This window comes from Leiobunum rupestre, chromosome 3 (genome assembly GCF_980474605.1).
Source record: "Leiobunum rupestre chromosome 3, qqLeiRupe1.1.hap1, whole genome shotgun sequence".
Classification (NCBI taxonomy): domain Eukaryota; kingdom Metazoa; phylum Arthropoda; class Arachnida; order Opiliones; family Sclerosomatidae; genus Leiobunum; species Leiobunum rupestre.
In genome coordinates, this window is record NC_143386.1 from 27,475,815 (window position 1) to 27,489,822 (window position 14,008).

Below are 14,008 nucleotides of genomic sequence, written 5' to 3' on the forward strand. Positions count from 1 at the left end.
CCTATTATTAATTTTCTATTAGTTATTGTTGGTTTGAAGCCTGTTCGATTGGGTGCCTATTATTAATTTTTCTATTCGTTATTGTTGGTTTGAAGCATGTTCGATTGGGTGACTATTATTATTTTTCTATTCGTTATTGTTGGTTTGAAGCCTGTTCGATTGGGTGACTATTATTAATTTTTCTATTCGTTATTGTTGGTTTGAAGCCTGTTCAATTGGGTGACTATTATTAATTTTTCTTTTCGTTATTGTTGGTTTGAAGCCTGTTCGATTGGGTGCCTATTATTAATTTTTCTATTCGTTATTGTTGGTTTGAAGCCTGTTCAATTGGGTGACTATTATTAATTTTCTATTAGTTATTGTTGGTTTGAAGCCTGTTGGATTGGGTGACTATTATTAATTTTTCTATTCGTTATTGTTGGTTTGAAGCCTCTTCGATTGGGTGACTTTTATTAATTTTTCTATTCGTTATTGTTGGTTTGAAGCCTGTTCGATTGGGTGACTATTATTAATTTTTCTATTCGTTATTGTTGGTTTGAAGCCTGTTCGATTGGGTGACTATTATTATTTTTCTATTCGTTATTGTTGGTTTGAAGCCTGTTCGATTGGGTGACTATTATTAATTTTTCTATTCGTTATTGTTGGTTTGAAGCCTGTTCAATTGGGTGACTATTATTAATTTTTCTTTTCGTTATTGTTGGTTTGAAGCCTGTTCGATTGGGTGCCTATTATTAATTTTTCTATTCGTTATTGTTGGTTTGAAGCCTGTTCAATTGGGTGACTATTATTAATTTTCTATTAGTTATTGTTGGTTTGAAGCCTGTTCGATTGGGTGACTATTATTAATTTTTCTATTCGTTATTGTTGGTTTGAAGCCTGTTCGATTATGTGACTATTATTAATTTTTCTTTTCGTTATTGTTGGTTTGAAGCCTCTTCGATTGGGTGACTATTATTAATTTTCTATTAGTTATTGTTGGTTTGAAGCCTGTTCGATTGGGTGACTATTATTATTTTTATATTCGTTATTGTTGGTTTGAAGCCTGTTCGATTGGGTGACTATTATTAATTTTTCTATTCGTTATTGTTGGTTTGAAGCCTGTTCAATTGGGTGACTATTATTAATTTTTCTTTTCGTTATTGTTGGTTTGAAGCCTGTTCGATTGGGTGCCTATTATTAATTTTTCTATTCGTTATTGTTGGTTTGAAGCCTGTTCAATTGGGTGACTATTATTAATTTTCTATTAGTTATTGTTGGTTTGAAGCCTGTTCGATTGGGTGACCATCATTAATTTTTCTTTTCGTTATTGTTGGTTTGAAGCCTGTTCGATTGGGTGACTATTATTAATTTTCTATTAGTTATTGTTGGTTTGAAGCCTGTTCGATTGGGTGACTATTATTAATTTTTCTATTCGTTATTGTTGGTTTGAAGCCTCTTCGATTGGGTGACTTTTATTAATTTTTCTATTCGTTATTGTTGGTTTGAAGCCTGTTCGATTGGGTGACTATTATTAATTTTTCTATTCGTTATTGTTGGTTTGAAGCCTGTTCGATTGGGTGACTATTATTATTTTTCTATTCGTTATTGTTGGTTTGAAGCCTGTTCGATTGGGTGACTATTATTAATTTTTCTATTCGTTATTGTTGGTTTGAAGCCTGTTCGATTGGGTGACTATTATTAATTTTTCTATTCGTTATTGTTGGTTTGAAGCCTGTTCAATTGGGTGACTATTATTAATTTTCTATTAGTTATTGTTGGTTTGAAGCCTGTTCGATTGGGTGACTATTATTAATTTTTCTATTCGTTATTGTTGGTTTGAAGCCTGTTCGATTGGGTGACTATTATTATTTTTCTATTCGTTATTGTTGGTTTGAAGCCTGTTCGATTGGGTGACTATTATTAATTTTTCTTTTCGTTATTGTTGGTTTGAAGCCTGTTCGATTGGGTGCCTATTATTAATTTTTCTATTCGTTATTGTTGGTTTGAAGCCTGTTCAATTGGGTGACTATTATTAATTTTCTATTAGTTATTGTTGGTTTGAAGCCTGTTCGATTGGGTGACCATCATTAATTTTTCTTTTCGTTATTGTTGGTTTGAAGCCTGTTCAATTGGGTGACTATTATTAATTTTCTATTAGTTATTGTTGGTTTGAAGCCTGTTCGATTGGGTGACTATTATTAATTTTTCTATTCGTTATTGTTGGTTTGAAGCCTCTTCGATTGGGTGACTTTTATTAATTTTTCTATTCGTTATTGTTGGTTTGAAGCCTGTTCGATTGGGTGACTATTATTAATTTTTCTATTCGTTATTGTTGGTTTGAAGCCTGTTCGATTGGGTGACTATTATTATTTTTCTATTCGTTATTGTTGGTTTGAAGCCTGTTCGATTGGGTGACTATTATTAATTTTTCTATTCGTTATTGTTGGTTTGAAGCCTGTTCAATTGGGTGACTATTATTAATTTTTCTTTTCGTTATTGTTGGTTTGAAGCCTGTTCGATTGGGTGCCTATTATTAATTTTCTATTAGTTATTGTTGGTTTGAAGCCTGTTCGATTGGGTGACTATTATTAATTTTTCTATTCGTTATTGTTGGTTTGAAGCCTGTTCGATTGGGTGACTATTATTAATTTTTCTTTTCGTTATTGTTGGTTTGAAGCCTCTTCGATTGGGTGACTATTATTAATTTTCTATTCGTTATTGTTGGTTTGAAGCCTGTTCGATTGGGTGACTATTATTATTTTTATATTCGTTATTGTTGGTTTGAAGCCTGTTCGATTGGGTGACTATTATTAATTTTTCTATTCGTTATTGTTGGTTTGAAGCCTGTTCAATTGGGTGACTATTATTAATTTTTCTTTTCGTTATTGTTGGTTTGAAGCCTGTTCGATTGGGTGCCTATTATTAATTTTTTTTATTCGTTATTGTTGGTTTGAAGCCTGTTCAATTGGGTGACTATTATTAATTTTCTATTAGTTATTGTTGGTTTGAAGCCTGTTCGATTGGGTGACCATCATTAATTTTTCTTTTCGTTATTGTTGGTTTGAAGCCTGTTCGATTGGGTGACTATTATTAATTTTTCTATTCGTTATTGTTGGTTTGAAGCCTGTTCGATTGGGTGACTATTATTATTTTTCTATTCGTTATTGTTGGTTTGAAGCCTGTTCGATTGGGTGACTATTATTAATTTTTCTATTCGTTATTGTTGGTTTGAAGCCTCTTCGATTGGGTGCCTATTATTAATTTTTCTATTCGTTATTGTTGGTTTGAAGCCTGTTCAATTGGGTGACTATTATTAATTTTTCTATTTGTTATTGTTGGTTTGAAGCCTGTTCGATTGGGTGACTATTATTATTTTTTCTATTCGTTATTGTTGGTTTGAAGCCTGTTCGATTGGGTGACTATTATTAATTTTTCTATTTGTTATTGTTGCTCTGTAGCCTGATTAATTGGGTTATTATTATATATTTTTTTATTTATGCTCTGAAGCCTGATCGATTGGGTTACTATTATATATTTTTCTATTGTTATTTTTGCTCTGAAGCCTGATCGATTGGGTTACTATTATATATTTTTCTATTGTTATTTTTGCTCTGAAGCCTGATCGATTGGGTAACTATTATATATTTTCTATTGTTATTTTTGCTCTGAAGTCTGATTGATTGGGTTGCTATAATATAATTTCCATTAATTATTTTTTATTATTTTTCTAACTCTCTGTTGTAACTAGTTAATTTATAATATTCTGAATAAATTACATCGGTTTTTTCGTCTCGATTATATTAATTATATTTAAAAATTTTGCCGGGTGGGATAGAACTGGGATTATGTTTATAGCAAATAACTCTGAATTGCGGAGATATATCTTTAAGGGTCATCTCGTGAAATTAATACCACTAAGGACAATTCTTCCGATGATAGGTATATTTCGGCTTGCCAACTTGTTGAAATTCACTTTTGGTAAAATTATTTAAATGATTAGCTTAAATAAACTTCATGAAAAACATTTTCTGTACTTTTAGAATAAGAGGCAAATCGAAGATTTAGTCTAATAATAACTTACAGTTGTTAAATGTGTAATAACAAAGCTATTCTAGATGTTACTATGTATAATTGGCGTATACTCTAGTGAAATTTTGTTAGCTAGGCTTGGTGTTAGAAAATATGCCAAAGGTTTTCAGATACTTATCCTACTTTATGCCAGTGGCGATGGCGGCGGAAGCGTCGGATTCCTTTCTCTCTAAAGGCTGGGGCGTGGACAGTTCGACGGTTTGGCTTGGCCTTCTCAATACCGCTGGCTGGTCTATGTTCTTCCTCGTAGCTGGAATACTAATTTTCTAATAATGTCATACATTCAGAGTCATGAGGCAAAATCGACATATTGCTTTTCTATCGATGCATACTTCAACTTTCCTCTATACTGTTTTTAATAAATTTCTAAACTAAAGTTCCTTTGAATTCATATAATAATTCTAGAATACTATCCAGTATACCGTTAATCAATTTAGAATTTACTCAAGGACTCTCCCAACAACTCTATCATTCTCTCAACTACCCGTAACCAAATAAAACACATTCATGTGCTCACAAATAACTCATTATAAATGAAAAGTACTGGGCTACTCTAACAACCACCCATTATCAATTTCAAATACTATAGTACTTCCACAACGACACATAATTTATTGCAAATTTTCAAATAGAAGACTTTTTTATTTCAGCATTAACAAGTGTGTAGTTATTATTGTTTTAACATTTCTTACTATTCTTAGAAATCTAGTTTAGTGGTGGTTAGTATTAACATAAAATCTTGTAATTTGGTTTTCCAACACTTATAATTTTTTATTTTCTTAGTAATACATCTAAATATTACACTGTAAGGTTGTACCACCATTTAACAATTCAAACAGAGCCGAAATCTTAATATCCTTGCTTATAGATGATATATATCTTCTTATATCAAAAGTATATACATGTAGTGGTAAAAGAATTGAACTATCTGATAATTCTAGCTATACTTCTGTGGCTGTTACTTGTAAAAAAACGCCCCAGAAAAAGAATAAATATAGATACTTGATCCAAACTCTCTTAAAAAATTAAGTTATTCACTAGCTGGCCCTGAAAGAATTTAAAGCCCTATTCAATTTTTTTTAAATAACGAAAATTTCTACTTTCATTAGATACATTTACAACAAATATTTCATGGAAATTAATAACTGCACGAAAAATTATAAATGGCTTCTTAATCACATTACAAGCATAAACAAGAGGCTAACCACTTATTGCAACAGATATATTAGTTATGGAAATTATAAACTTCACGAAAACTTAAGTAAAATTTTAAGCCTCAAAATTCAATTCCCTATTTTCTTTTGTTTATATGCAAGCTTTTTCCTTCCAATAGTTAAGAATGTTAGTGCCATTAAGCTTAAGCTCAGTTTTTTCGTCCAACCGTTTACTCTGCTCTTTGGAGAGTTCTTCCGTCCAGCCGGCGACATTCCCTTTGCGAACCAACACGTGAGGATATTTGTAGCAATCGTTAAATAAATCGTTAACTTTAGTTTTCATGTAACCAAACTCGCTGAAGTCGACGATTTTTCGAAGCAAGTCGTTGTCTCTTTCCAGGGCCTCCCTGTAACTGTCGCCCAGAAATCGAGCTATTTCCAAAATGACACTTCGTAGATCCGACTTCATCTTCTCGTAAATCAGAAACAGCACGTTGGCATCGTTTCTGCGTTGGTACCAGGACAGTAGATGGTCGAAATTATCGCCGTTATCCACGTCCCCGTTGATGAACAATTCGAAAAAGGGATCGAATTCACCATCTTTGAAGTTGTAAGAGCGACTGCTGACTGTGTGATGGTAAAACGAAACGCAACAGTCTTTCGGATTTCGTGAGACGTAAATGTACTTTGCTTTTGTCGAATACGGAACCAATTGGAACGGCAAATGCGTCTTGATGGCGTTTGGTCGTTTCATGGTTAGAATTGCCTCGAGGCCTGATTTCTCTAGAAAGGGGGTGTTTGCGAAGAATTCTTGGCCGTCGCTCGAAGGTACGCCTTGGTTGAAAAGCAGGTAGACAATTTGTTGCAACAACGTCGTGCCACACTTTGGGTACGTTGCTATGAAAATGTCTTCGTCTTGGGGTTTGCATTTCAGTACTTCTCGACCTTCGACGGAGAAGTTATGGCCAGGTAATCTGTAGCCGTCCACCATTTGGTAATCCGGAAGAACCACGGTGGATGAAGAAGACATTTCTGAAAAACATTTTCAACACTTTACAAGGTTATACCTAGCTGATTTACTTTGTAATCATTGTTTTTCACATAGTAAAATTGACCTGGCAGATTTGGAGGCAAGAAGTTCCGCCGCTAGCGTCGTGACTGTGCTAAAGGTCCTCGCAGAGGACGGTGCCTTATTATTGATATCCTGTATGTAAGTTTGTTCCATTAGTTATAATAATATAATCGGCTAGGCTAATACCCAAGGCACCATCATAGGCCTAAGTCATCAAGCGACTTTAAACCGTTAGTTCAGGTAATCATCACCTCGGTCACGTCACTAGCAGCAAAGTTTCTTGTAACATCATCATTGATTCAGGTTAAGAAAAGTTTGATACTTAAACCATAATCTGGCAATTTGTCTTTTATTAAAAGGATAAAAAGCTATCTCCAATTTGTTAATCTAAACGCCTGTATTTCTAGTTATAGAAGCAAGTACATCAGTAAACGGAACAGGACTTAAAAATCAGGTTTACCTGTATCTATCATTTTTATTTCAATATTTAAAAAAAAATAAAATTGGGTCACGTTCAAAATCGTTACTCCAAAAAGTAAATTGTCAAATTGCTTCGATTCTATTATTCAAATTGATAAATGTTTAAAATAACGAACATTTCAACGAACCTTGGTAATTTAAGTTGCGTTTCGTTAAAGGTTTATTTTAAACATTAAATAAGTTCGGGTTATTGACTGACTTTTAACGAATATCAACCCAACTATCATTAAATAACATTGTTCTGAAGTTTGACCTCAAATATATCAAAGTTGAAGGTTCGTCTAAATTACCAATTTAAAATAGTTTGAAGGTCGAAGATTTTTTGGTAAAGTTTAGAACATTATTTAAATAAATATTTTATACGTCAAGTATTAAAGTATTTTTTTTTTTAATATAAATTTTTGGAAATATTCACTTTTATGCGTGATTTGATATTTGGAGGACAAGCAAACAAAAAATTGCAAAGTACAAAGACTACTTATCGTTTGGTCTATGAATTTTAATTAAAAATTATATTTCCTTCATAATTGAAATAAGCTGGAGCACAAATAAAGCCTATTGTTATTATAAAAATTATAGTTTTAATATAAAAACACCTTAACTGGTCATGCGCAGTAAAAATTAGAAGCAGAGCATTGGAATCTTCAGCACAATAGCTACATACATGTACCTTTATAAGGGATTGGACACGAGCAGTGTAGACTTTCAACTGTCTAGATGTTATCTCGTTTCTTTTAGCAGAATTCTATGGCCTTCCCGTTAGTTTTCCTAATGCGAGCTAGAGCATTTATAAACATTTTATCTGTGACGTTTAGTTTTTAAACCAGTTCATCTTTATTGGTCGGCATCTTATTTACCGATGTTTAATTTAAACAGGTCCGATCAAAATTGAATTAAATAAAAATGCTTTTATCAAAGCAGTTGGAAGGTTGATTTAAGGGGTAGTTGGGATCTATGAAGGCACAAATATTGGAAATGTTTTAGAATTAAAGAGTTATTTTTTGGAATTATTTTAAAAAACAAAATATATTTCTAAAATAATTTCCATAAATTTTCCCTCACCTTTTATATATTTTAAAACCATTTCCTTAAATTTGAGCCTTGAAACTAACAGTAAACTGAGAAAATGAATTTTAAAATCGGCCGCCATGGATATAAAATAAGGCTATGGGATAAAAAATTCGAAAGAGAAGACATACTACGAGCTGAGTTATTTTGCTAAATAAGGCACCATATTTTTGAAACGCTTATTTCTGGCATAAATTTTCAATGCTATAGACGCAGTGCTTCCATATTCGGGGAATTTTTCCTTTTTCCAGAATTTTTCAACCTATAAAAACGCTGAAAGGGAATAATCCAATTTAAAAGGGAAAACGGGAAAAGCGAAGGAAATTTAATAAAGGGTCATTATAAAAGTAATAAAAGTCACAATTTAAATAACCAAAGCAACTTTTGAGGATATGTTTTTGCAAAATTATTAAAATGTAAGTAATTTTGTAATAAATAAAACCTTAAATTTGGAATAATGTTAAGAATTAATCTGAATATCTATATAAATTAGTATTAAGAGCGAGGGATAAAAAATGGGAATTACTAGGTCGAAAACGCGAAAAGCAGGATTTTTCATTTAATGAAATTATCGCAAGAGGAAAATTTTAGATATCAAATGTGGAAGCCCTTTATAGACGTCTGCTATGCTGTCGTAATTGGATTCTGCAGTTTTGTGTTTCAAACTACTACTCGAAAAATATTATAACCTTAATTAATATGCTGTTTTATATGTTAAATAAAAATTTTGTATAAATACATAAGAAATTAAACGGTTAAAGGAGTTTGCAACTTTCTATGTAAGCTAATTCACTTAATGAATTTATAAAACAGACTTGAACTAAATTCTATCTATCCAAGTCTGCATTTTTTATTTTAAACTTCTGGTTTAAAGTAGAAGTATGCATCAGTATTTGAATTTGGCATGCATCATGAAAAACTGAAGATCCTCATAAATCAAGTACCCGCTGGTAGTAAAAAAGGGTGACAATAGAGTTACATTAAAATGACCACATTTCTTTCTAGAAAGGCCTGATGAAATGTGTGCAGTTACACTGCAGTAGCCTGTTTGAATTGTTAAAGGGACTTTCAAGAAAGACCTAGTCAAATTGAAATAAGTCATACAGTCGTAACTTTGGGATAACAATTTACGGCAACTGAATTACGTATTTTAAATTAACTAGAGGGTCTCTTGAAAGTCTCTTTAATAAAAGAAAATTAATGACTTATCTTTTCTAAGTTAAAGGACAAGACACATTGTTCTCCTTGCACTTGCAGGCTCTCTCTATAGATAGAGAATATCATCTGTTGATTGTGACATAGCCGCCTAGATTTAACTCTAGGCGGCTATGATTGTGAAAATAGAGGCTATAACTGCACCTATTCTGTTAACTTTGATTACTTTCTTGATTAAATTGATTGCAAATCTCTTTTATTGATGACTTTTTAACTAGTTTAGTTTCTATAATGAGTTTCAGCAATTTAAATGATGTAATTTTACACGTAATCCTTAACAATTTAAAATTTTCTCAGTTTACTGTTACAGTTTCAAGGCTCAGTTTTAAAATGTATAAAAGGTGAGGAAAAATTTATGGAAATTATTTTAGAAATATATTTTGCTTTTTAAAATAATTCGAAAAAATAACTCTTTAATTCTAAAGCATTTCCAATATCAGTGCCTTCAAAGATCCCAACTACCCCTTAAATCAAACTTCCAACTGCTTTGATAAAATAATTTTTTATTTAATAGCTGTCCTTTTGCTCTGCCTCACAGGGCATATTTTGGCTAAAATTTATAATTGAAAATAAAATCCATATGTTAGAAAATAAATAGGTTTTATTTTTAAAAATATTTTGTACATACATTTTAATATTATTGAATGTAATTTAATATATTTAATATTGTTTTAAATATTTTACTTATCAATGGGAAATAAAGATGATAATTGGTTATGTCAAATTGAGTTTTAATTTGCCATTAAAACTTAGATAACAAGATAATAGGTGTATAACTGGTTCTAGTTAGCAAGTGAAATATGCTAATTTTGGTAAAACTTTCAATCAAAAACAAACCATTGATGAGATAGTGTTTATGGGTAGTATAGCATGATTTGTGAAGAGCTTTTAATCGTTTACTTTTATCTCAATCATTTATCAAGATTTTTCTACCGGCCATTCTTAATACTCCTATATTGATGAACTCCTTTATTTTTTAAACTGTAAATAACACCACAGGCATTAATGGTAAAAATTATACCAAGGAATAATTCTGCGCGAGTTTCCTTACTAGAGTGACGGAGTGAAACCATATAACCTCGAGCCGAAATTGAACGAAGGTAAGAAACAAGACGTACGACGGTCAGAATACACACAATTCTTCTAATGTGTTAAGTTTGTTTGAGCTATTCACAGCAGCCTGCAACGCCGGTATCACAACCAATTTATATCCACGGCCACACATAATTGTATTTACACTTATTTGTTACTTTTAGTCATACTTTGAAAGCATCGAAGATTCCTTCGATCAGTGTATTTCTTATTTTTTACTTCTGATCAGACTTATTTGTTACTTCTGGTCATACGTTGCAAGCATCACGTATTACTCCGATAAGTGTCACACTTATTTGTTACTTCAGGTCATACGTTGTAAGCATAGCGTATTTTTCCGATAAGTGTCACACTTATTTGTTACTTCAGGTCGTATGTTGTAAGCATCGCGTATTACTCCGATAAGTGTCACACTTCTTTGTTACTTCAGGTCATATTTGAACGGCCTCCGATAAGTGTCACACTTATTTGTTACTTCAGGTCATACGTTGTAAGCATAGCGTATTTCTCCGATAAGTGTCACACTTATTAGTTACTTCAGGTCGTATGTTGCAAACATCACGTACTGCTCCGATAAGTGTCACACTTCTTTGTTACTTCAGGTCGTACGTTGCAAACATCACGTACTGCTCCGATAAGTGTCACACTTATTTGTTACTCTAATAAGTCATATTAGAACGGCCTTGAAAAATGCCAGAGATAAATTCGCGTAAAGTCTCTATAACCACGCGTATTTCCAATCTTGGAAGTTGAGGGAGTACGTATACGCTGCCCAAAAGACCTTACTTAGAATTAAAATTAAGCAACGTAATTGCAATTCCAGGTTATATAGAAACCACAGCTATTCAAAAATATAACTTTCATGAAAGTCGGACTTAAATTAAGGAACGTTATGTAGATTTTTAGACGAAAATATAAACACACGAAAATTGGGGTCCCGTAAATTACCCTGAAAACTATACTTAAATTTAATATTTACAGATATAACCGAAGTTGTAGGTCCGCTGAATCCCTACCTATCCAATAATATTTTTTTAACGTTATCGGACTTAATTTTACATAAAATATCTACCACATAAAGCGAAACCACCGAAAATAGTAAATTGGGCAAATGCCCAACTTCTAGGGCTCCGATTTGAAAACTTAAAGAAGGCTATCAATGGCGATGTATGTACATTCGAAGGAAATATCATTGACTCTTCTAGCCCTAACCGTTGAAGAGATATGCGCGACACAGCGTCATCGGCATCGGCACTGGCATCGTTTACACTGTACGTGAGACTAATACACACAAATCCTTAGGATTGTGTGTAAAAACGATAATCAAAACTATATAAACATACATATACGAAACGTAATGAGCTCTCAACGAGGGAATTGGTCTCTTTCATCTGTCTTTCTGCTCTCGGAACTGCTAGATAATTGGTGATTAACAGGCGGCTTCAGGTTTCATGGCTGGTCGGAATGCCCTGGATGGATGTCATCTGGGTAGTTCGCGATAATAATTTTATTTGCGACTTGGCGCGAGGGATAAGCGAGAGTTATTAACGATTCGAGCGCGACCTATAGCGCATTCTTTTATGTTTTTTGCGACATGGCTTATCTCGCACTCGGACCATCCGACTCTCGAAAATCAGAATTCTTCCCTTTTGGGGCTCTGTCCTCTGGTTTTTTCCCCATCTTTTTACTTCTCTGCGGGGACTAGTTCTTAGGAGGGGTACTTCAATCACCGTGTTTGTCCGGGCTGCGAACGCGATCACAGTTTCGGGGCAAAGTGTTAACACCGCGTTCGCAGTTTTTGGGATTTCGTAAAAGTTTTCTAAAACTCTTTTATTTCCAAAACCACGTCTCTTGTTTTCGATATTCATTCGTATGTATTGTGTTGTGTCGTGTGGTTTCTCGTATCATGTTCGGCCATTATTTGTGTTTTGTATGTACTGGGTAACTATTCTCCAACTTCTACTCGAGGGTCTAACCACTCTTAGAAAGTCTGTACACCGGATTACGCTTAGATTAGCACTGCCAAAGGCAGGTACTTCAAAAATTACGCGTAATCCCATTTGTACAGTCAAAGGTACGGCTCTGTACACCGATTACGCGGAGTGATCAGCCCTCGCTTCTACTGGTTATTGAACTTTTGAGACGGACTGAGTTCTGAGGGTTACGGTAAACGCCTCAACGTCCATAATGGCAGGGTTTAAACCAAATATTCACGGTATACGACTTATCGTCATTTTGAGGTTGTATTGAGCGGGATTCGAACACGAGCCCTCCTGCGTGACATGTGAGCGTTCTAAGAACAGAGCCATCGATACATATTACGCTTCACTGAATATTATATACTCAGCTTAAGCGGAAGAGTATATTAATAAAGACTTATATTTTTTGATGCATGAAATTATGAAGGTGAAATCTTGTTTTAGCGCGGTCGGCAGAGATATTTAGATAAAAGGGCCAAAGGGTAGAACCCCTGGGTGGTCAACATAGTTTTTTTTCGGTATTTACTTTCCAAGCGCAATGGATCATTTATGAAAACAGTTTGAAGTTGTATACAACACGCTCTTAGGCCTTTTCGTTTTGCTTACTTTACTCGTAACTTCGTTATTTATTTTACGTGATTTCTTATCGGCTTTAAATGTGTGATATATTTTCTTTAATGTGGTTACGTTGGTTTTATCTAAGACCATTTACACCTCGACTGCAATGAAGGTAGGCGTTGTTGTTAGGCTAGTGTCGCCGCTACCCCAACGCCACCATCGTTATTTAGAGGCAACTCTCGTCCATAAGGGAATACGGACTGAAAAAACGCGTTCACTTCACGCTCCTCTCCCGACATTTTACTCGGTCGCCCCGCGAGTCGTGACCAATTTTCGACCGTTATTTACGGCGTCAAGGGAAAACAGCGGAAGTGAGCGCGAACCGTTCGCCTCCTAAAGAAGGGGGATCAAAAAAGGGGGGTTGCTGCATGTTTGTGGATTACTATCGTGAATTTTCTCCACTTGGTGGTGTTTTATAGCGGACACTCTGAAATCGGAGTTATAACGTTGGCATTGTAGTCCAGGCGCTGTTGTTTAGCCTTCTCTATTCAGTTAAGGGTTTTTTGTGTGGGTTATAAGCCGGAAATTGTTAACGGTAAGGTGTTTTTGGTCCTCATTATAGAATCTACCATCAGTATGTCTCTCCAATATTCCCAAGAATCTCTTGAACAGTTGGACCAAAGATAATTTAAACTCGTACCCTAGATTCGAAATCACTCTCTCGCGCGTTGCCGATAGCGTTTACCCACTTCCCGCCGGAACTCAGAAAAAATTCGCTCCATGGTTTGCGCCTTACCGCAACCACGGCCAACTTCGATCACGCGCTGCTGCGCAATAGCGCGGCAGCGCGTGATCGCAGTTGGCCGTGCCACAACCGACGGAGCCCGATTTTTCTGAGGTCACGTGCCGGAAAAGGGTAAACGCTTCGTAACAAAACCGTCAATGGGAAAGATCTCAGTATTCGAATCTAGGGTACGAGTTTAAATTATCTTTGGTTGGACGTAGAGGTTTCAGTTTTTAACTAAAGAGAAGATGATTCTGGTAAATACTTATTATTGGATCATTATTATAGGGGTTTTAAATGTTTGACTTGGACCATTCGAAAAACATTTTTAAATAATTTTCATATATTTATTCGAACTCCCCTTTTATAAATTTTGAAAATTCAAAAGTTTTTTTTTGTTTCCTTTAAAATACCCTTTTTATATTCACCTCAAAATAAAAAAACTTTTTAAGCTTCAAATATCGAAAGAAATAAATGTTTAATTTAATCAAAATTATATTGCACGTACTGTAAGATGGACTCGTCGCTATGATCTGTC

At 34.0% G+C, this 14,008-nt stretch overlaps 1 protein-coding gene across 1 annotated transcript; it reads right to left on the bottom strand.

Annotated features, from left to right (window-relative positions):
* Positions 1-5,368: 5,368 nt before the first annotated feature.
* On the bottom strand, positions 5,369-6,252 carry LOC149951337 (sulfotransferase ssu-1-like). Its single transcript, XM_090169544.1, has one exon. It carries the CDS (start codon positions 6,250-6,252, stop codon positions 5,374-5,376), a length of 879 nt encoding a protein of 292 aa, XP_090025670.1. The 3' UTR covers positions 5,369-5,373.
* Between the last annotated feature and the right edge of the window lie 7,756 nt (positions 6,253-14,008).

Bases quoted from the DNA above. Each gene is read 5' to 3' on its own strand.
- LOC149951337 (XM_090169544.1), bottom strand. From the start codon at position 6,252: ATGTCTTCTTCATCCACCGTGGTTCTTCCGGATTACCAAATGGTGGAC.